Genomic DNA, 24,252 nt, shown 5'->3' on the forward strand with positions numbered 1-24,252 from the left:
TTCTTTGCCGTATCATTCACGAACAAGGTCAGACCAGAGCAGTCCACTGCAGATCTTGTCAGCTGATAAACTAGTGCTCAAGTTTGTTTATGTTTTGGAATTAACATATGTGTTAATTCACTTGATAATTCATTTATTCATACAGTACATAGCTAGCTGGGTTAGCTAGCTTGCTAGAAGTTTAGTAGACCTACCAGTAGTGACCATGGTTAGGTACTTTGGACATTGTACTTTAAATGGGCACATACATTAAATAGGCAATTGGCTAACTAGTTAGCTATATAGAAACATTTCCTTCAGCTGGAAGGTGGTGCGGAGGAACTTCATTTTGCATTGTAGATAGACACAGAATGACAGCACTCGATAATCTGGGACCCAATGTAATTCAATCAACATTATCAAGGAAAGGACCATTTTAAACAAGTTAATCACAGAGCCTGTTAAAATGGTAAAACACTAACCAGAGACAACTAACTAATTGCTTGCAAAAAAGCTCACTCAAAGGTAGCTATAATTGAACAGTCATGAATTGTTTCTAGTACTAGTCTGAAGTTGTAGGAACAAATGCACATTTGTGTCACACTTGATGGCTAGCTAGCTATCAGGTGCAGGTTGGTAGTGTCTATAGCAACTGCACACATGAGACTTTTGCTATGTTTAAAATTGAATGAAACTCAAGAGGGATGCCAAACAATGAATATAGATAACAGCACTATTGGTCTTGGAGTATCCCTGTTTTGTACACTTGTGTTCTTGCTCCAAGTCTAGCACTTGGCAGTCAGGACCCACTGTCTCTTAAAGTTTCAAGAACTGGTGGGTCGTAAAGCTTCTGAGTATATTTGTTTATTTATTCAAGTTTGAGTTGTGTCTGTCTTCAAATGGGAGCTACTGATTATTTCCAGCTTAGAAGATTGTTAATAAGAAATAGCCTTGGTCTTTAAAAACTGTACAGTTTTTAAATGAAAAATTGTTAATTGTAATTATCTATATGAACGGCATAAAAGCATCCAAAACGCCACTTTTCCCACCGTTTTACAAATCACGTTTAGTTTGATGAGAATTTTGACTACTTTGGCTTTCCATACCATTAGCAAGCATATTGTGTGTGGACCGCTGGATCATATTCCTGTGCATGATGACGTTTTCCACGACTGATCATTTGCAATACCGCACACCCACTGGCTTCAAAGTTGCCATGGCCATGGTCACCTAGTAATCATCACATTGCTAAACTCGGAGAACTCACACTCTTTTTTTGCATCGGTTCACAAGCGCAAAGGGCGGTGCCGAGTTATAAATTCAAGAGCGAAGTATTTCAAGGACTGAACTTCTCTACCACCGCACTGCAGACTCTCTGCTCTCAAACTGCAGTTTGGTATGATTTCACAATTTATGTACTATACGGTTTGGGTATTGTAAACAGAGGCTTAATATTTGTCTTAGAATGTAATACTTTATTTGTAATTTGCTTTAGCCAGCCCTAGGTAAAGTGATATAATAAAACAACCCTGATCCAGGATTAGGCGTATAATACACCATTATACAGACTAGTCATTTAATATTGAGAATGTCTTTTTATTGTTTTATTCAGTTGATGTTTTGTTTGTATGTAATTTATTAATGTAATTTCACATTTAATATTCTAGCTGTTGATATAAACTAATTATTGCACTGAAACTGTTAATAATGGATGTTTAAACATTAGGATACTTAAGTAACTGCAGAGTTATAATTCTCTCTCTCTCTCTCGCTCTCGCTCTTTCTCTCTTCTCATTTGTGTCTCTTTATTCTGTTTTCATGCTGTAAAAACATTTCTTAACTCTTGTATATGTAAGAACATTGTCAGGGAGTGGCTCAAAATGGGCATAGTATTCTGGAAAAAAAAAAGGGTGAAAAAGATGACACGTGACCCTTGTGGTCTCTGTCCTCTACACCACTTTTTCCTACTCTACCTCTCTTTTCCTTTTTCTCTCAATGTGCTCAGTTTTTCCACACCACTATTCAAAAGCTGTAAAGTTGAATAGTATTTTTTGTCTTTTAATATCATCTCTTAATATCAGCTCATCTACCCAAAACTTCTGTAACTGTATAACTACTAATGTGATTCAGTGTGTGTTTGTGAGAGAGAGAGAGAGAGAGAGAGAGAGAGAGAGAGAGAGAGAGAGAGAGAGAGAGAGAGAGAGAGAGAGTTGTTTGTGCCAGTGTGTGTAGGTCAGTTCTTATGTTTATTCTCATGGATATTAGTTATTACTGACAGATTCCAAGAACAGTTAATCCTGACAATAAACTGAAATAAACAATGAAATAAACATATTTTTCTTATGTGTATGAATATTAATTTTGATGCTATCTAAACTTTAACAATTGACAACTTAAGACAGACCAATGACGAGATAACTATTTTGTACCCATACTGGTCACTTTGCTGTTGTTTATCTAATTATTTTCTCTCTGCTCCTTAGTCTTTTACACGTACACACACTCAGTGGAACTACAGCAGCCATGCCCTCGGACCTGGAAAAGGCCATGGAGTCCCTCATTATGGTGTTCCACCGCTATGCCTGCAGAGAGGGGAACAGCAACACCCTGAGTCGCAGAGAACTCCGCGAGCTGATGGAAAACGAGCTCTCCAACTTCCTCAAAGTAACGACCCTCTCTCCTCACCTCTTTCCCTCAGCATGTTCTTGCTACACTTTTCCACTTTTCTCTGTGACTCACTCTCTGTGAGCTTGTGAGCAAGTAGATTTTGTGACTCATTTTATGAAGTTCCCCCTCACGCATTTATTTTATACATGAAGGCCTGCCTGAAATGCCTCTTTGTAGAATGACTTAACATTCTTGTATGAGATACCACTTTTGATATGACATAATCATTCGCAAATTCTAGACACATGTAGACACATGTTTAGATAAGTCTTTGGTTATGGTCTTATGAAAGTGAGAGTCTGGGTGTGGTTGGTTCTTATGTCCTTTTTTGTCTTTCTTCAGTCTCAGAAGGATCCTGGTATAGTGGACAAGATCATGAAGGACCTGGACACAAACCGAGATGGAGAAGTGAGCTTTGAGGAGTTTGTATCTTTAGTGGTAGGGCTGTCCATTGCCTGCGAACAGTGTTATCAGGTGCACCTGAAGAAGACGGGAGCCCAAAAATAAACAGTGGAGCAACAAGGAATGTGTACACTTTTAGAAAACTGAAAGTATAATCACATTGTCTATTAAAATTTCAGATTTTACCATTTCCTGTCAAACTCAAAACAAAGTTTTGTATGTATGATTACTTTTTTTTTTGTATGAATAAATTGAGAAAACATTGATGAGGAGAAAGCGACTAATTAATTCAGAATCTCATATAGTGTCATCACTCAATACCCAGGCTTAGAGGTGAAAGTCCAGTCAGAATGTATGTATGGCATGCTGTTTATGACAGTATGCTCTCTGCCCTGCATACTTTGTTTAATAGCTCCAGATATTTCATTGCTTTCAAGGCCTATGGGCTGGTCTAAGACTACACCAATGATCCATAATCCCAGTCCCAGAAAGCCAACACTCTGCCAATTTTTGCATTTTTCTTGGTCTGACTCACCCAACATGAATGGCTTAGTAATAAACTGAAGGCTCAAGTTATGTGTGTTAGATTGGAAAAACATATATATAGCTTGCACAGATCTGGGAACTGTAGGCAATCACAAGATTTACTTGTGAACTACAGGAAATCACTCAATTAATCTTCTTTGGCATATCAGATAGCCATATATTTGTTTCACCATGCTGTCACCAAACTGGATCCTGACACCTCCACACAGACTGTTCAGAAAGTTTTAGAGCCTCCATGGCCTCTAGCTCTGTCACATGACACTGCAGGCAGCAAAGAGGTGGTACCTACATTATTCCATGGAACTGGAAAAACAATGATCATTCACTGCTTATTTTGAGCAGTAGTGTAAGCAAATGGCAAATTTTGATTTACTTCTCTCACTACACTTCCTGTTTTTCTTTTTCCACATCGCTGTCATGTTTCCTCGTTTTGATTGCCTTATATAAGTGGGTGAGGCCAAGATTGTGGCCAGTCACTGTTATTGGTTGTCATTGCAAACATCAAGTTGCTCAGTGACTCCTGGTTGTTATAGGCTGGAGACCAGAGAGAACAAGTCAAGTACATAGACATCCTTAGAGTTTCCCATTTTCACTCTTTTTTCAGTGTAAAACATGTTGTTTTTGTTGCATTTGTTTGATATTGCTGTATAATGTTTTAATGGAATATAAAAATATGACTTCATCTATCATTACAAAGTTAAGCACTTATTTAAAAGTATCTCAAACAAACATTTATAATAACCTTGTGGTAGGTATAAAGAATGCTATGGTAGGACATGTAGTCAATATATAACCAACATGCAACACATAATCAGCAATAATATGTATACACAGTAAATTATTGATTATAGATGTCTGAGTCAGTAAAAGACAATGTGACTATTCACTCAAGTTATCTTGACAGTATATCTGTACTATGGTTTAGCGGATCATTAATAAGTTGCATGCAATTGCTTACAGTCTCCTGTGTGTACAGGCTGACAGGTTTGTCCAAAGTACTGCAGACCCTGAACCTATTTAAACTGGAGTGTCTATAAAAAGTAGAGACAAGTCTCATTAAAAAGAAACTGTGGGCATTTTTCCCCTAGCCATGCCATTTTATTTATCTTAATAAGTGGAGTGAAGGATTTTTTAAATAGTCCTGCTTGTAGCACAAATGAGTGACGGAGAAATGTCTCCTGCCTGTGCTGATCACACTGGGGCGAGACAGTGGTGTTTTGGCCCTGTTTCTCCACTGAGGGGCATGAGAGTTGAGCATGAGTATCTTCTTCCCCTGAGGGGGCTACACTGATACTCGGTGAGCTTGGGACACCACCACCTTTAGTCCTCAGAGAAGCTGAAGTGCTTGTTTCATACTCAATAAAAGCAACCCATGCCCTCCCTCTCTGCTTCTAGGCTGTCTTATGCAAGTAGTGTAATAGCAATATTCCATTAAAATCACTTTCAAATAGCACACAGGTCAAAATGTCTACTCAGATGGAAATACCAAATCAGATTTTAGGATATGCTGGAAAAAGGAGGTCTCTGATTTTTGATTTACCAACTTCCCTATATGTTCTTTGCACACTCTATTTAACTGTCACTCTTTGTTAAGATTCACCTGTCCATACTCCACTAATTGGATTTTAATAACAACTTGAGAGTGTGCACAAACCATACAGACATTCCACTTGCCATTGTCAGAAAAGTGGAATCCTGCAAAATTGCTTCACTGATTTCATTTTAATTTAGCAGTTGCCTGTAACAATCTCATATGAACAACATGTATTTGCTGGTAAAAAGAAAAACACACTAGAAAATAAGTTTTTCTATCAGTACCAGAAGTGTAGGACTTATTTTTACATTTACAGTATTTAGCAGACACTTTTATCCAAAGCAGCTTACAATTGTGACCAAGTACAATTTGAGCAATTGAGAGTTAAAGGCCTCACTCAGGGCCCAACAGTGGTAACCTGGCAATGGTGGGGCTTGAACCTTTGTGCTACGGTTTGGGTCTTGGACTCAGAAACTGCACCCTTTACAATTACAGAATCCAGCAGACATTGTTCTCAAGAGTGACTTACTCCTTTAGGAATCAAACCTATGACCTGGCTGTTGCTAGCACCTTGCAATCACCTTTCTGCTCTCTTTCATGACCTTGTCTACATGACCTCCCATGACTTGACCTGAATGTTATGCATTTTAATGAATAGTCCAACACCACCAATTCTGTTTTCTGAATCGAAATTGCCTAAGGCCCAGGCCAGTGAGCTCCACCCAATCAGACATCTTCAAAAACATATTTTAATGAACTCGTATATAAAAATATTATATCTTAGATGTTGGTGTGGACAATTTCTGACAGATTACTTTTTATGAAACTGGTCCTTTAGTGAGCTTGTACCCAGCCCAACCTTTCAAATATCAAATTAAACTTTTATTTAGGGTAAGGGGAGGCTGGTGTTAAGGTCAGCAGCAACAATTGATTTAGTACACCCGACACAGTAGCTGACTTGTCTGCATCACTGAGGGTCTCGTGATGAATGGGAGCACCGACGACGACAGCGCCGCTTGCTTATCCTAGCTCCGCTACTCGAGCGTATATCTGGGTTGTTTTGAATGTACGTACCAGTCTACGCGACGCGCTAAACATGGCGGATATTGAGGGAGACGACATTCGCCCTACTCCTCCGTCTGTAGTACCCGTAGCGTCCCGAAATGGATCTGGTGTCGGTTCGGCAAGCGGTTCTGGAAGTCAGACACCCACTACAGTGACGGCGGGTCCGCGTATTGTTAGAATTGTCAAGTCAGAATCCGGCTATGGATTTAACGTCCGTGGTCAAGTTAGCGAAGGAGGGCAACTGCGGAGTATTAACGGGGAATTGTACGCACCTCTTCAGCATGTCAGTGCCGTGTTACCCGGCGGTGCGGCGGACCGAGCAGGAATATCGAAAGGAGACAGAATTCTGGAGGTGTAAGTTGATTTATTTTGATGTTATTTGATTTGTTTGTTGTATTATTGGCTTTGTCATTGCTGGCTTGATCTAGATAGCTGGCTAGCTAGTTAGCTAGCTAATTAGCTAAACTAATGTTAGGTGATTCAATATTAGTGACCAGATAGGCAGCTCAGTATGGTTATATGTGTTGCTTTTAACTAATATTTACTCAGAAAATGAACTTTTAGTCATTAGGTTATAACGATAGATATGCTTAGATAAAAGGTCAGTAAATGTAGGAGACAGCTAGGTAGTTAGCAAGAAGCCTTGAACCTGAACATATTGCAAGCTTGCTTGCATGTCTCGCTTACTGCAGAAATCTAGCTAGCTAGCAAGATTACGTTGAATAAACTTTGTGGCGACTGACGACGCTGAAGTACAGTTAGTGTGACTCTAGGGTAGGAGGGCACGTTTACAGCAGGTTTGGATACCTACATGTCTTTAATTATGCATTCCTTTGCCAACCTAACCAGGCTGGTCAGTTAGCGGGCTGAATGTTGTCCCAGTTCTTGACTTCGAAGTGACGCACAGACACGTTAGCATTTATACTGTGATTTGTTGTTCATTTTTAATTTAATTTATTATACGTATACATAAAGCAAACGTGTTTAAAACATATTTTGTTATAACATATGCTGTGTTTTAATCAGTTGCACAATTTTAGTTATGATAGTATTAGGGGAAATTACTTTGATTGCAGACGAATATTGTTTAAAGGATTTGATCACACATTTCGTCTTTTGTAACTGTTATTTAATTAGTTGATAACTTCATGTCTTATATGCAGCCACTAGAATACTGGTAGCCATTATGGTGGCTTCATCACATGCTGTCACCTTTTTGTACATGGATTTGCAAATCCATGTTTGACCACCTACATAAAGTGTCCTAATCTCTGCTATGTAGATTTAAAAAAGGGTCTACAGTACAGAGGATGTGCTTTTGATGATATGCATGGTAGAACACACTCCAGACTTGCATGTTTTTTTATGAATGTTTTCTTGTTTTATTCATGTCCTATTTCATGTTCTATTTCAGAAAGACTGCTAACAGCAAATGTCCTCGAACTTTAAATTGATGTGACTTTGACACTCGGGTTAAATGCAGTTGTACACCACCTACAGAGGGGAGCTCAGACACTGACGGTAGTAGATACATGCATGTCCTCTATATGCAGCAGGACTCGAAGTACTCTGTTCTAGTATCTAGTCAGACAACTTGCCATCTTGCGCTGTTGTCTGTACCCCATCGGCTTACTATTAGGCAAGGTCGCTTTATCGTGAATGGACCTTTTCAGGCCATGACCTTTTAAGTGATGATGGGAAAGTGGCTGAAATCCATAGCAGTGTGCCTCTAGCACCATTAGCCTAAAAAGTTGTTTTTGACACATGATGGCTAGACAGATTCACTAGACAGACTGACCTGGACTAGGGTGCTGTTTATTTCTGTGAGCTGATTGATCACATGCCAGGGACAGTTCCCAAGGCTGGCCAGTCACTGCTCCCTGTAGTACCATCTGGGAAGATGAAATTTAATCTCAATTTACACACAACAAGGCCTTGTTAGTGCACATCTGGTGTGTACGTGTGTACACTTCTTGCTTGCTAGCTAATTAGCTAAACTAATGTTAGGTGATTCAGTACTACTGACCGGATATCTAGCTCAGTATGGTAATATGGTTTGCTTTTAAACTAATATTTACTCAAAAAATTAAATTTGTCATTAAGTTATAATGCTATGTGTGTATGCTTAGATAAAAGGCTGTGCCTTTTTCTGATCTTAGCTTAAGCATTTAAGAACAGCTGATGTTTGTCATAGTATTTTGCCTTGCATGATTAATAACACAGTTGTCTTCATTTGCATATGTATTTTTACACACACACTCTCTCTCCTCTCTCTCTCTCTGTGAGTCTGTGAGTGAGCTTGGTCAGTGCTGCTTGGTAGGTCACATCTCTTTGGAACTGTTACACAAAGCGCTTCCATTTGCTACCAAGTGTTGATACCACAGACCATAACAAGAGCATAGTCACTCAAAGACTAGTTCAGGCTAGTGTGTCCGGTAGTGCTCTGTATTGGATCACTGTGTAGGAAAAGGCTGCTTCTTACTGAGGAGGGACCACCCTGTCTCTTCCCTTCCTACAGCTAAAGTTGGAATCTTGAGGGTTGGGTTGCCGGTTACATAAGCTTCTGTGATGTACTGCACACTGTTATTAGGACACCAGAGATTCGCTGCTGAGAATTCCCCCGTACTTTGGAGGTTGAACCTTTTGCTTATTATTAAGGAGCTTGAGAAGGAGGGGTGAAAGATATGCTAGAAGTATACATCAGGCATTTGAAGACATTTTCATGATGTCATTTTCTGTAGTTTCCTAAGGAGTAAAAGACATAATGTACCAAAACATAACAGCCAACAATGGTGCAACATTTTTTTTTTAAACTTGAAATGCTACAAGTACAATGTTTTTAATATTTCAGCATTTACAGTTCTAGAACAGCTCAATCTACAGTTAATATTTCAGCATTTAAGGCTATTTAAAAAGAAAGAATTGTTTAAAGTAATGAAATAAGATGATGGCGTTACAATAGGTGATTTGTTGTTGTTTACAGGCTCTTGTTGGTATACTATATATCTCTTTCATGTAAATTAGAAGTACTATCTATTCTTGATATCCTCAGAATATTGTTCCATAATATAATTTATTACAGTACCAATAATCTCATAATTGTCCAAGATTGTTGTGAAGTAAAAGCAACTTGGGCCAAGGCCAGTTCTTTAAGAAAGTGCTTGCTTAGAGTTTCAAATGTCAGTTTGACATTCAAATGTTTTCCTTTGTTGCACAATGACACTTTATCCATGTCTGAGAAAAGAAGTGAGTAAATAAGGGAACTCATGTTTTTGATGGCGTTCGTCATGAAAGGTATAACCTGTGCTAATTTTGTCACCATTAGCCTGCATATTCTGATCAGATTAGTACAGTAATACTGCAGTCATTCCCTTCCTTCATACTGCCCTTTCATCCCTCCACAAACAAGGCAACACTGGCATGCAAATGTCCCTCTAGGTGCTTCTTGCTGTCGGCTGTGTGTGTGACTTTTTGCATTGTTGCACAACGCCACACCATCCTAGTCCTGCTGTAATTTAGCCTAGACTGTGACCACAGGAACTCATTAAGGTCATATGGATTGCTTTGGAATTGCACTGAACTCTAGTTCCACTCTCAAAGACTTTGAACTTGGTTCTTGTTGGATTCACAACGTCACAGTATTGCGTAATGGCATCTCTGACTTAGTGGCTGGGAAGAAACAGTGATGATTGAGTGGGATCAAGCCTCCAACACATATTTCTCTTAATTCTGCACTGTGGATTGGTTATTGGTTAATGCATCTAGAATTGTCTCTGCCTCTTCCCTCCTTGTTCTTGCTTTGTTTGTGGTCTCAGATGTGCCTTGTTTTTCTCCATACTGCTGTGGTGGGTTAGTTATGGTGGAAAGGAGTCAGCTGGCAGGTACGCTGTTGCCCTGAGCTGAACCGTTGTGTACCTGCATCTGTGTGTTCCTTTCTTTGCATGTGTGCTTGTGTCTGTGTTTTTGTTCACATGCACACGAATTATGTTTGTCTAGCCCATCAGAACATGCACAGTTTCAAAGGAGAATTCCACAGTTGCAATTGAGTATTCAAGACAGAACTGCATTTCAGTTCTCGGATCAGTAGTCTTACAATACATTAGTGTGAAAACCAGATGCAGATGTTAAATGTGAGGTGAATTCTGCTGGAGCATATCATTAATAAACATTAAAGTTAAATCATTTGGAACCAAAGATGACGAGGCTACTGTCAAGTACATCTTTTTTCTGTTTCTCTGTGTCTGTATGTCTGTCTATCTGTCTATCCATAGGAACGGCGTAAGTGTGGAGGGCGCCACCCATAAGCAGGTGGTGGACCTGATCCGGGCAGGAGAGAAGGAGCTAGTGCTTGCTGTGCTGTCTGTGCCACCACAGGAAGTGGACGGCCTCGACCCCGGAGAGGATGGCTCGTGCCCACCCAGCTATGACTACAGTGACAAGCAGGCAGTACCCATCTCCATCCCCTCTTACAAGCATGTGGAACAACATGGGGAAAGATTTGTGGTGAGTCCCACAAAAAAACTGTTAATCTTCTTCTTTTCCACCTTCTTGATGCTGTATTTTTGCCAGAATTAAAGACTTCTTGGATCTATCACAGTGCTTGCAGGTGATTGCCATAATTCACTTAGAACTATCCAGGCAGACATGACTTTTTACTTTCTGGTCTGAGAGAGCTACTGTAAACCAAGATATCTCTTTCTCTTTTTCTCTCTCTCACACACACACACACACACACACACACACACACACACACACACACACACAGGTGTACAATGTCAACATGTCTGGCAGACAGCTGTGCTCAAAGCGCTACAGAGAGTTTGCCATCCTGCACCACAACCTGAAGAGAGAGTTTGCCACCTTCTCCTTCCCTAAGCTGCCAGGGAAATGGCCCTTCTCACTGTCTGAGCAACAGCTAGATGCCCGCAGGAGAGGACTGGAGGAATACCTGGAGAGGGGTGAGTGAGCAAGTGAGAGAGAGAGCCAGAAATCCTTGAATTAAAAAAAGAGATGGGGGAGGTGGGTTGGAGCTGGGTCATCTGTTTTCTTAGTAGAAAAGGAAACCAGGCTAAGAAGGAAGGAAATGGTTTGCGATATTGTTCTGTTCCCTCTCTCCTTATTCTAAATCTTTTGAGATTTTTGTGGCTGATAAGTATTGCAGTGAGTGAGGTTAGGGGTAATGTGGTATATACGGTCCGGAACTGTTTACCAGTCACCTTTCCTGAACTCTGATTTCTTACTTATAGTGTGCTCAGTAAGGGTCATTGGAGAAAGTGATGTTATGCAAGAGTTCCTATCTGAGTCTGATGAGGTAAGTGTATGTGTGAGTGAGTGAGTGAGAGAGAGAGAAATATGTGACCTCTTCATTTTCTTGAACTCATTTACTCAAATGTGCGTGTGTGTGCGTTTCAGAACTATAATGGCGTAACCGATGTGGAGTTGCGAATAGCACTCCCTGATAAAACAACTGTTTCTGTGAGAGTGCGTAAGAACAGCACCACTGACCAAGTGTACCAGGTAATGCGACTTTCCTACTGTAATTATCAAACTAATACTTCAGTGATATGTAATTTTATAATCACCACCCACCTTTTTAATCAATACTTTGCATCTACACTTACTTGCAGCCTTATTAGGTCTACTTATCTTGCATGTGCTTTTTGTAGGTGTGCAGTTACAAACAGGAGAGTGTTGCTGCAATAATTTGTTAGCTAGCCTTTACCCTGTATATCACTAGTCTGTGTCCCACCACTGGACCCCTGCTGATGTGACAACAATTGTGTCGAAGGCTGTTCTCAACACAGCAGTGACTCTAACTCGGTAGTCAGTCGGTGTTACACTGGTGTATTTTTGTAATACAGCTTTACTAGTGGATCACCTGCTGCAAGTTAGAATCATTGTGTGTTATGAGTTTGCCACATGATGTCAACCTGAGGAGATTGGTAAACATGATTTGCTTGCCTTTGTTGCCCTGGCTTTCACATTAAGGGCCTGGACCCAGATTCTATGTGTATATATGATTTGTGTAAAGCTGCTTTGAGACATCTTATAAAAAGGGTTAAACCCCTGTCTTAATTTTGTTATTTTCATTTCTTTCTTTACCACTCTTCTCCCAGAGATTTCGCTCCCATTGTAATAAGGCTCATTCAGCTTCAGTTCAAACTGGATTGTCTGTTTTTTGTTTTTTGTTTTTCCTTGCCTTTTGATTGGTGATGTGTGCTGTTCCCTTTCAGGCTTTAGTGTTGAAGGTTGGCATGGACAGCATCATGGCCAGTTACTTTGCTCTCTTTGAGGTGATCAACCACTCTTTTGGTGAGTACACCGGTCTGCTTGAAAGAGGATGTGTGTGTGTGTGTATAATATGTATATGTGTGTGTGATTTCTGGAGAACAAGTGTGGTAGAGTTTCATTATTGCTATTGCAAGGGAAAACCACTTTCTTTTACAACTTGTAGGCAAAAGTGGGATTTAAAAAAAACAGTAAAACATAACGCCATGAGCAGTAATGGAGAGAGTAGGAAAATTAAAATGGGTTAAAACAGGGTTTGAAAAGGAAAGGGCTTTTAATTGTTTTATTCTTTTAATCATTTAAATGCTTTATTAACAATAGCATTATTTTTTTAATGAAATACTTTAAAACCTGAATAATTTAAGTTAATCAGGGCATTTAAGTCCCCAATACTGTTTGAGAGATTGCTTTAGTTTTCAGGGTGGACGTTTCTCGAGCTGTTCCTTAAGATTCCTTAGCCGTAGGTAAGAGTAAAAATGCCTGCATCATGTGACTAACAAGGGAGGAAGAATCTAAAAAGCCCAGGGGAAAGAGCTGACCTATTTATCTTCAAATTGGAGCTAAATTAGCCAAAATGTATGCACCAGTTTGGCTTAAGACAGTTTATTACCCAGCAGTTTGGCTGGAAACAAAACACTCACACAACACAGTCTATTAAAAAAACTGGGCACTAAGACTGTGTCCACTTTAATCTTAAGATGTTTTTATGTAATTAGTATAACATTAATTATAATTTGACATTACTACAGGAAGATGGAATAAGAAGCAGAATGCTGTCAAGGATGTAGGAATAGATTTTAAAATTTAGAACGCACAAGCAGAGTGTAGGAGTTTCTCTAATATTAACAAAAACTGGACTTCATACATCAGTTCCCGACACCATTTTAGCAAGGATATTCACCTCAATCCAGGTAGACATGAAGACCATGTCTGGCACAAGCAGACTGGATGAATTGTGTGTGGTGTCATGTTGTGCAAACACTGGTGAGGTCCACTACTGTTAAAATGCTACAGTGGTAATTTTCTACATTTCTCCAAGGGCTAAGGCTAAGAAAGCTTTCTCTCATGTTTGTACAAGCTGGTTAGCAGTCTGAGAACCGTGCACCCTGCCAACGCTTTTATGAATGGGCTGCAGTGTGTTGAGGGAAGCTGCCACATGCCAACATTACTTTTATCTTTAACGGAGGATTACGGTTTGTCTGGGGCTGCATAGATCAGCAGATCTATTGATGGTGTAGTAGTCACCAAGACCATCTGACCATGGCTAAAGAAGAAGCCATGACTCAACCATGACATCTGTGTGCTGCCTAGAACCCACAGTTCTACCTTACTGCTGGGCAGGTGCACTCCGAACAGCACGGACCAATCTTACTTAGCTGTGAAGAGAAACAAAACAACGTTATACCTCAAGCAGCTGAAAGGTACCCATGACGTGTGCTATTGCAGGCTATGGTAGGACCATGTCCAGTCCTCTATTAAGAGGCTCATGGTCCCAATAGGCTATAGTAGGACTATGTACCTCTCTTAACAGACCAAATGACTTCTGAATGACTTCTTTTCATGATTGTCAAATGAGGCAATAAGTAAACAAAGTGGGCTAGATTCATTAAACTTCATGGTAACAGCATTACAGTAGCAGCAACACTATTTTATTTCTACATGTAAAGTTACTGTAATGATAATTAGCGCAACAGTATCAAATGACTGCTGCACTAAAGTCACCTTTGGCTTAGGTGAAAGTCAATCAAAATCATTTAAATGATGACATGAATATTGAAGACTGACGTCAAGAGACAAACTACTAACTAACCCTAGTCCGGAGACAGTAGTATGCATTTGCATTTGTAACATTTATACATTCACCAATCTGGGAGAACTTCATGGATGTGTTGAACTGATGATTTCAGTGCTACTTGTAAATCATTGAACACTAAAATTGTGTCTCAGACATGTTCAAGTGGTATTTTCTGCAGAGCGCCAATCTATCATGAATCACAAAGCATTGTTCTATTATGCATTCTATTATGAAAATCAAATTCTATTATGAAAGTTGCCACCAAGCTCTGAGCACTTGGGTTGTGAAACACTGAAAATGAATGTGAGCTTACTAAAGATAGAACCTTATAGTATCAACCAGTTCACCACCCAGTCTGTCACCACCAAGAGTGGAACTCTACACTGGTTCCTGCGCCATCTCCACATCAATTACAAGTGATATGAGTTCACAGATGACACTGATGTCATATGTGGCAGATGTCCAGTCAGCCTGACTCCGCTCACAGGAGAGAAGTCCTCTGGCTTTCTGCCTTGAGAGCAGACAGCAGCCCCACTCTGTGTGTACCAATCTAAAAAGCTGCTGGTCGACTTTGACCATGATCCCCTTTATGTCAGCAGGTAGGCTTTTGAGGCCCACCAACTTTAACTTCATATCTCAAGTTACTATCTCACCTGGTTTACAAATACTCTAGTAGAAGGTGCAACAATAAGCTGATATTCAGAGCATTTTAAAACCTCTACAGAGCCTCTTTTGAACCAGTCCTTACCAACAGCATGGTCTGGTTGGACAATGGCACTGTATTGCATCACAAATCCTTCCACAAGGTAGTAAAATTGTCCCAGCTCACCACTGGCTCACTACTCCTGCTCATCATTTGTAAAGGTGTATCAGTATCATCAGGGACCCCAGGCTGAGACCTCTTCTCATCACTGTCAAAGGCCAAACTGTCCCAGACCAGCCACCTAAATTGCAATCCAGGAACAGCTGCCTGAAAAGTAGTTTCAAACCATCACACTTCCCACCCTGTTTTCCTCATGAATTCACAGGAAGCTACCTCATTGCCCCACCCCTTTATACTTCCTTTATATTGTTTAGACTTTACTGAGCCATTTGTGCTCTCTATTATCTATATGGTTAGTGTTTATTTCAGTATGTTCGCTAAAAAAGCCAAAAAGTGGAATTCTCAACTAGCCAGTGCAATTACTAAATGTGAAACCCACTAAGTATGCATATTGTGAGGGGGAAGAAGCAAAAAACCCCTTAAACAGGAACTGAACATTACAAACTGGCTTATTACAAACTGGGTGAAAAAATGCAAAGGAACATGCCCAACAAATAGATTGAACACAATTTCATTGAATTCGTTACACTCCAAATTTCTACTGGTGCAGCATTTTATTTTTTGGTGCATTTTGGTGGCCTGTTACTTAAATCTTACCAGTAACTATTCGGTGCCACATCCATCAAACTAAATATACAAGAAGTATACATTCAGTTTCTCAGATTGGGAGAAAAATTTGAGGCAAAAAGCAGTGTTTTGACATCATGCTGTGTGCCAGATCGACTACAGATTTTGTCCTAGACTAGTTTTGCTTTCAGTTTCTTTCATTCTTGATTTGCTCTACTTGATTCTGGAAATGCTGTCTATTTATCAGTGCGCAAATTAGCCCCCAACGAGTTCCCGCACAAGCTATATGTGCAGAACTACACGTCAGCGGTGCCAGGAACCTGCCTGGCTCTGCGCAAGTGGCTCTTCAGCAATCAGGAGCAAGAGCTGCTTCATGACCACCCCTTGGCTCTGCACTACTGTTTCCATCAGGTCAGTTCACATTCACAGCCAGCCTTGTGAGGAAGCAGTTCTGTAGATCCTGGGTCAGACTCACTACTTCACTACCGAGACAGTGTCACCAACAACATATCATTAACTGAGATGCAGATCACATGGGGCTGGATGATTCAACAGTGATGATATTATCTTGATGTACTTTTCTAAGCCTATTGCAGGTATCTTTAAATATAGAGTGTATATACAACAACCTGAATTGTCATACTATAAAAAGTGACAAGACTGATTTAATGTTAGGTTATTATTTCAGTGTTATCCTTTTTTTTTTGAAAATGTTTTCAGAGCTTATAATTCACTACTATATTACTACAGTGTAGTTAAAAATAACTGAATATTGTGATGCATTATGAAGATGTTTCAGGTATTCCATGTATTGTGATATTTTTGCCATGTCACCCAACCTTAGGATCACCTTGTTTGTTTCTTTTTTAACCTGACTTCCAATTCAAACAAACACAGCAACCTTCAAGGTTATAAACACAGGACTTTTTATAAACAATTATCTTCAATAATCTAGCATACTTTTGTTCTCAATCTTTTGTCATTCCCGGTCTGTCTGCATATGTGTGTACAGGCTCAGGATGATGTGAAGAAGGGATTCATCAAAGCAGAGGATAAGTCCTACCAGCTTCAGAAGCTGGCAGAGCAGAGGAAAATGGCAACAGTAAGTCTATGCTCCTGACTGCTCCTCTGTTATCATGCTCTCATAAGAAGAACTCCACACAGCTGTTAAGACTACCATTAACCTCTATGGCTTGGAGCACAGATTTGGAACAACTGATGATAGCATTATGTTTTTTAAATTGTGGTTAGTCAAAGACTATAGTTTTGCAGACAAACAGAATTTCAATCTACCCTCATTAAAATTTTCTTTCTCAGTATCTGAGTCTGCTGCGCACGTGTGAGGGCTATAATGAGATGATGTTCCCTCATTGCTCATGTGATTCACGGAGGAAAGGACACGTGATGGCAGCTATCAGTATCCACCACTTCAAGTTGCATGCTTGCACTGAGGATGGCACACTGGAGGTGTGTGTGTGTGTGTGTGTGTGTGTGTGTGTGTGTGTGTGTGTGTGTGTGTGTGTGTGTGTGTGTGTGTGTGTGTGTGTGTGTGTGTGTGTGTGTGTGTGTGTGTGTGTGTGTGTGTACATGCATGTGCAACCTGGTAAAGATTTCTTGAGTGCATTATTATAACACACTCAAAAATATAACATAAAATATAGATTTAAACTTCTCAGCTATATTCAGTTAGGTTTGTGTATGTGTTTAGCCCTCAGAGTTGGTGTGATGTATCCAACGTGTATGAATGTGTGTGTGTGTATTTTCATTTTACAGAATCAGGTTATAGCATTCGAATGGTCTGAGATGCAGAGGTGGGATACTGATGAGGAGGGCATGGCTTTCTGCTTTGAGTATGTTCGAGGAGAGAAAAAACCCCGCTGGGTTAAAATCTTCACTCCTTATGTGAGTTGCTTAAACACTCACTCAAATGCCTTAAGAAAGTGCTTGCTGTCTGCATTTTGGATTCAGTATGGCAGCGTGTATGCCTGCCTTTGTGTGTTGCAGTTACCTGTTGCATTGTTTTTTGTTTGTTAATGTTGTCTATGGAGTGTCTAACTTAATCACTTGAAGCAAGGAGCATCTACTAACTTTCAGGACCATATTCAACTTGGCATTATTCCTGAGTCCTCACGCTGCTAACCTGACCTGGAAAGGGAGGAGAGGCAGTTGTGGCTAGTGCATGGGATTTTTGCATCTCTCTCCCATCTTTTTCTCACAAATTTCCATTCTTTCCACAACAAGATTGAGGAACTACATCTTGTCAATAAAAACAACAAGCTTTTTTCAAACTACCATGTGCTTCACAGAAACTAGGCTTACTGATCTGACCATCTCCACAGAGCAAACAGTGATATCACAGTGCAGACCAGCAAAAGCAAAAATTTGCTTTTATGTGAACAAGCACAAAAATTATGCAAAGATGTCACATTACTGCTAAAATCATGTACTCCTTTGTTAGTCACTGTTCATAAACTGCAAGCCATTTTACTTTCCCAGGTTGTTATTCTTTCATTTTTGTTGGAATTTATATATCGCTACAGACCCAAGTACAGGCAACACATCACTTGTGCCACAAGGGAAGGGGACACTTGACCATTGTTGCACCATCATTACAAATGGTTAATATGCCATCACACGAGAGGCTTTGATATTCCAGTTTCATCCACCTCATTCCAACATACAGGCAAAAACTCAAAACCAGCATGCCTGTTGTTACAACAGTTAAGAGGTGGACCAGTGAAGACACTGAGAAGCTTCAATGCTGTTTTTATTCCAGATTGGACTGTTTTTGAAAAGGCGACAGGTAGCCTGGACAAATACACAAACACCATGTCATACGTCAGGTTTTTATATTTATATATATATATATATATATATATATATATATATATATATATATATATATATATATATATATATATATATATATATATATAAAATATAAAAATATAAAAACCTGACGTATGACATGGTTATATTTATTATATATATATATAATTTTTTTAATTATTTTTTTTTTTTTTTTTTTTTTTGCATCTCAACAAAGACATGGGTGAGATTGAATGAAAAACCATTGTGTTCAGCAGAACTCAGACCACTTCATAGGGGGAAAAGGGCAGCATTCAGCAGTAAAGTACAGGCTAGAGAAAGATTACAACAGCAAAGTAAAACTAAGAAGTTGAATAGCCACATCGCTGCTAACAACTCTACTTCAACTTGGAAAAGCCTATAGATATATACCAACTAAAAGGTGAGAGAAACGCCCTTCTAACTGAATGACTGCCAGCTCACCGACTTGAATAAGTTATTTTACAGGATGAACGTACCCCCGAGTCCAATGTTCTCCTCTCCCACTTTCTCACTTCTGGCTACATCTAATCTCACCATCATTGAGCAGGATGTTAAAGGCTGTTCAGGAGCCAAAAGTTGAGAAAAGCCCCAGATCCAGATATTGTCCCACCATCTACTCTAAAGCACCACCGTGATCAACTAGCACCAGTCATCAGACGTTTTCAACAAATCTAGAATTTTCCACTGTTCCCAAGTGCGCGAGTCCACCACCATAATTTTAATCCCCCAACAGACAAACATCACAGGACTAAATTACTACAGGCCTGTCACCCTGACCTTTGTAGTTCTGAAAGTCTTTGAACGCCTGGTCTTTGCCCACCCGGAAGCTATCATGAACCCTTTGCTGGATCCACTGCTGTTTGCAAACAGCGGTTTGCACTTCATGCTACAGCATCTTGATTGCCCAGGGAACTATTCTACACTCTAGACTACGCTGTGGACTACACTTCTGTCTTTAGCACTGTAGTTCCAGAGCCTCTGCAGCTCAGCTATCAATACCAGATTCCACTTGTGGATCATGGACTTCCGGGCCATCAGAATCCATCAAGTACAACTAGAAAAACAAATCGGACACTTTGACCTTTAGTACTAAAATGCCACATGGTTGTGGTGTTCTCATTAGTCTCTACACTAAAGATTGCGTCTCCAGTGAGCGTCACAATACTAAAGATAGTGAAGTTTGCAGATGACGCCACCATGGTTGGTCTCCTAACTAACGGTCTACCTACAGCAAGGAAATAGAACAGCTAGTGTCCTGGTGCAATCATATCCATCTGCTGACAAATGCATAAGAGTGAAGATGGTGGTGGACCACCCCACTCCCAACATCAGCAGTTCTGTGGTTTCCTCTGTAGACTCACTCAAGCTCCAGGGCACCACTATATCCAAGGACTAAAGTAGGAGAGAAACATCTCCATCACCAAGAGAGTGCAGCAGAGGATGTTCTTTTTGTGGCAGCTGAAGAAATTAAACCTGCCATAGGCCCTCAGGATCCAGTTCTACATGGCAATCATTGAGTCCATTCTCACCTCATCAATAACCATCCGGTTTGTATTCTCCACTTCACAGAAGTGAGCCAAACTCCTGATTGTAAGTCCGGGCATTTACAACAGCAGGTATACAAAGCATGCTTGCGAGATTATAGCCAACCCTTCTCACCCCGGACACCACCTCTTGCATAGGGTAGAAAACTCAGGACCATCAAGACCAGTACAAAAAGACATGCAAATAGCTTTTTCCCTAGCACTGTAGCCTTCATTAACCACAGTGCACACTGGACTTTAAACAGAACCTCAATGACCTCTCTTCCTTGGAGCCAACTTGGTACAAAGAAGGCAACACAATCTTTGCACAGCTGTACAATGTCCATAACTGCAATGTTATCCTCTCAGTTCAAATTGTAGCATACAAGTGCTCACCAGCTTGGCACTTAACTTGATTGAGACTGACCTATATACATAATGCAGAATTGCAAAAAAAAAAAGCACATTTACCTACAAATGACCTTGCTCAGTCAGACTTTGATTAGTCATGTGCACAGACTTGTACATGCAGGTCAGCAACAAACTTTATATTTCATGAGCCACTAATGACAGTGTGTTTTCTCAGTTCAACTACATGCATGAGTGCTTCGAGAGGATTTTCTGTGAACTGAAATGGCGGAAAGAGGCAAGTCCACATGTTGCACACTCACAGATCCCCTCTGTTTTACCCTTTTACTTTATACTTTCTTGTCATTTGTTTTTAACTGTCTTCACTTTCTCCAAAATGGTACAGGTAGAAGCTGAGGCCTCTGACAAGGACAACAAGAATTGCAGTAACAATGGTACATCATGCTGACAATATATACACACACACACACACACACCACACACTTTGTGACATCTGTTGACCATCTGTCGTTTGTGTGTTCTGCATTCAGTTTGAGAGAATAATGTATTCTGAAATCACATTTTTTCATGTGCACAAAAACGTTGGCAACTGGACAAATGTTTTAACAAACATTTAAAAACAAATCCAAAAGAATTCCATGTTCTGCATTTCCATTTCAGAGTACCTCTCTCCTCTGGAACAACAAAAGGGATGGCGCCACCTAGGAGGCGAGATTGCCACCTCATAAGAGGCCTGTCCTCTGGAGATCAGCATAAACTGAGCTGGACCATCATAGTAGAGCAAACCATCATAACAACCATGTTACCACGGTAACACTTCAGCAGCACCATAACAACCATATTATTAGGAAGACAAAATGGGCTCCTTTCAACTACAGAGGGCCCCGTTGGTCTGCCACGTCACCTTGACAGCTGAGAATGCCCTTATTACCATGGTGACAGACTCATAGCTAAGCTAGGGCCATTTCACTGCAAATGGACAGCAGCAAACGGATCTGTGGTCATGTCATCAGTAGATATGTTCACCTCATCACCTGAACATAAACACAAAAAAGGAATATGACAGCCTAAGATCTTCTGGGCCGTTGGTTGTGGAGCGGGGTCCCCTTTTCCTGTTGGCTAACGCTACTGCCGCATAAGCCACCCGTGGTTGAAGAAGGGCCGGTGTCATCATTTGTCATCATTGCAGCATAGTGACAAGCAACTGCTTTTGATTGGTTGTTTGGGCAAGTAAATCAATGTGACTGATCAGAGCCAGCATGTATGTTTGGGTTTTAGGAGTACTTTAAGAAGCTGGCTGATGTAAAGGCTGAAGATGTGAGTAGTGAGTAGAGGCAGGGGATTTAAGGTAATAACTAAATATTAACACTGATTGGAAGCATCTAAACTCAAGGAGATTTTGCTAATGTTGGACTCAGTTAAGTGCTTTGGAGCTTTATCCTTGAAGGTAGTCTTAGCTGACCACTCAGATTCAAACTGAAGATGTATTTTGTTTGTTTGTTTTTAAACAAAATTGCTTAATGGTGTCATGGTAGTTCATCATTAATATCGCTGGCTAAACAGATAACACTGAGGCTTGTTGGAAAATGCTTGGGAAGGTGCTTGCTAGCTGTTAGGATTTCACTTTAATTTAGTGTGTCCCTTTGTGAGGTGCTTGTTTAATTTACAATAATGATAATTTGCAATAAGGACAAAAAAAAAGTCTGGCTAGATAGACCACTGCTTTGAGGCTTTTTAGAACAACCCATGGAATACAAGATAAAAGTTTGAGAGGGAAGGGTTTGTGTGCACGCACGTGTGTGTGCGAGTGCACGTGTGTAATTATGTATTTGTGGTCCCAGATGTCCAGTGAACATAGTGTGTGAATGCTGCTCCATAAACAGGGTGCCTGTTTCTTCAACTGTTGACTAGATTTTGTTGGCAATAATATGCATGCAGAACAACAGTGTGCGTGAAGATGGTGAGCGGCAGGAATTGGTGTTTGTGTACATTCAGGTGCAGTTTTAATGTCTTCCTATAGGGGACAGTAGTGCTACATACAAGTGAAGTTTTTTTCTCAGAAAAGACGTGAAACGTGAGGAATAGAAAGAGAGTAGTGTTGTGTTTGTGGTTTAATTGTATTTTGCAAATGTGTGTGTGCGCATGTGAGAGAGTTAGTTGGTGAGTCTCAGCTTTAACTATTGAGTGGTTAAAGTGTGGTCTTCCAGGCTGTTTAGAACAATGGCTCCCTGGGGATAGGTAACTCACCCATTGAGCAATGAATTCAATATATAAACTGTTGAAAGGGGAGCAAGAGAGAGAGAAAGGAAAGGAGAATGTTCTGAATATAAGATATATCTTTTATTATTTACATTTCTTAGGCTGGACATGGGAATCTAGAAGAGAAGCATTTAGAAACTTGAACATTTCAAGGTGTTTGCCTAGTAGGTGTGTTCTACCTTTCTGGATTATTCTCCCTCTTCCTTCCTAGCAGTTCACTGAACCTTTTTGGAGTGCATCAGGTGCTCAGTGTTTGCGTGAATTTTATTGTGCTTTCAGCTCATTAAAAGGGCAAAAATAGCAGTCAGTCTGAACTCTTCAACTTGCGTCTCCACACCTACTCAAGTCATTTGGAAGACCCATTAACAGCTCAGTGCTAATACCGTTCTACCTGGTGTGTGCGTGTGCGTGTGCGTGGGTGTCCATGCACACTACACTATTTGCTCAGAAAATATCCTCCTGTTGCCTTGGCAGCATAATCTCATGGATGTATGTTTTGTTCTTTGTATTTACAAAACTAACTGCTTGCCTCTACTGCTAAGTCAAGCTAAACATCATGTTGTGCTGAAGACCTGTTCAGTTTTGTCATAACACAAACGAGGAGTGAGTAGGCCTATATTTTACATTGTGAGTATGCTGTCTGTAATTGTCAAATGTTCATAGGAGAGACAAACTTCTGTCATTTTGTTAAAATGATTATGAAGTGTCAAACAACAAAAAAAAAATATCTTGGGACATATTTATTACCATATGAAATATTAACCAGTGCCGTCATGTTTCTGTGGCCAGTGGGGTTTTGTTTTTTGTTTTTTTTTGGGGGGGGGGGGGGGGGGTTGTTTGTTTTTTTTGTGGCTGTTTTTTGTTTGTTTTTTTGTTTGTTTTTCTCTTGACTGAAATGTGTGAGGAGCATATGAATGTACTGGAATGCATTTGCAAGGCAAGTGTTCCTCCTTTCCTTTCTCCACTATGAAGCAGCGTCGCTCTCACAGCTGAAACATGGACCTGACATCCAGGCCTCTAGGACCACAGTAGGCTGTTGATGGAGGATTTGGCATTGACCGGAATCTGACAGAGTTGCTAATCCTTTGCAATGTGGGATTTTATGTCTTGCTCATTTCTTTAGTTCTGTGAACCAAGAGTACATTTTGTCAAGTTAATGTGCAGGTTGAATCAGAAAACACATTTGTCCTTGTTTATTACTTGTAAATGCATTGCTTGTGTGTTGCTTTGACAAAGCATTTGCTGTAGCCTTTGACTGAAATCATTAATTTATTATTGTTTTTTCCCCATTAAATCAAGGGTTTTGAAAAGAAGCCTAGTCACACTAGGGGTAGCCTTGTGAAGTAAGGCTCTTTTAGGGCTTAGGAGGGCTTGGGTGGGAAGAGATCTAATTTATTAGTGATGACAAGCAGTGATGCTTTGTTTCATATAGCCTAATTACAAATTAACAACCGATATCGGTAAATGATAGTTTTGTATCTAAAATGGGTTTCAACTAACCAATGAAATAAAAGCTCAAGTTTGGAAAATGTCATGTAGACTTAAACATTGTAACATATTTTAAATAAAATGATCTATTGATGAA

The 24,252-nt window shown here is 40.0% G+C and overlaps 2 protein-coding genes across 2 annotated transcripts; both read left to right on the forward strand.

Moving 5' to 3' along the window:
- Positions 1–1,168: 1,168 nt before the first annotated feature.
- Positions 1,169–3,318, forward strand: s100a10a (S100 calcium binding protein A10a). The gene is made up of 3 exons (XM_027002260.2): positions 1,169–1,375; positions 2,463–2,643; positions 2,989–3,318. The coding sequence occupies exons 2-3, from the start codon at positions 2,503–2,505 to the stop codon at positions 3,151–3,153; spliced, it is 306 nt and encodes a 101-aa protein (XP_026858061.2). The 5' UTR covers positions 1,169–1,375; positions 2,463–2,502; the 3' UTR covers positions 3,154–3,318.
- Positions 3,319–6,183: 2,865 nt separating this feature from the next.
- On the forward strand, positions 6,184–24,252 carry snx27a (sorting nexin 27a). Its single transcript, XM_027002282.2, has 13 exons — positions 6,184–6,547; positions 10,465–10,696; positions 10,959–11,151; positions 11,440–11,504; positions 11,606–11,710; positions 12,427–12,505; positions 15,914–16,077; positions 16,679–16,768; positions 16,984–17,133; positions 17,440–17,568; positions 20,626–20,685; positions 20,794–20,842; positions 21,069–24,252. The coding sequence occupies exons 1-13, from the start codon at positions 6,225–6,227 to the stop codon at positions 21,134–21,136; spliced, it is 1,707 nt and encodes a 568-aa protein (XP_026858083.2). The 5' UTR covers positions 6,184–6,224; the 3' UTR covers positions 21,137–24,252.

Source organism: Electrophorus electricus, chromosome 8, assembly GCF_013358815.1.
Source record: "Electrophorus electricus isolate fEleEle1 chromosome 8, fEleEle1.pri, whole genome shotgun sequence".
Classification (NCBI taxonomy): domain Eukaryota; kingdom Metazoa; phylum Chordata; class Actinopteri; order Gymnotiformes; family Gymnotidae; genus Electrophorus; species Electrophorus electricus.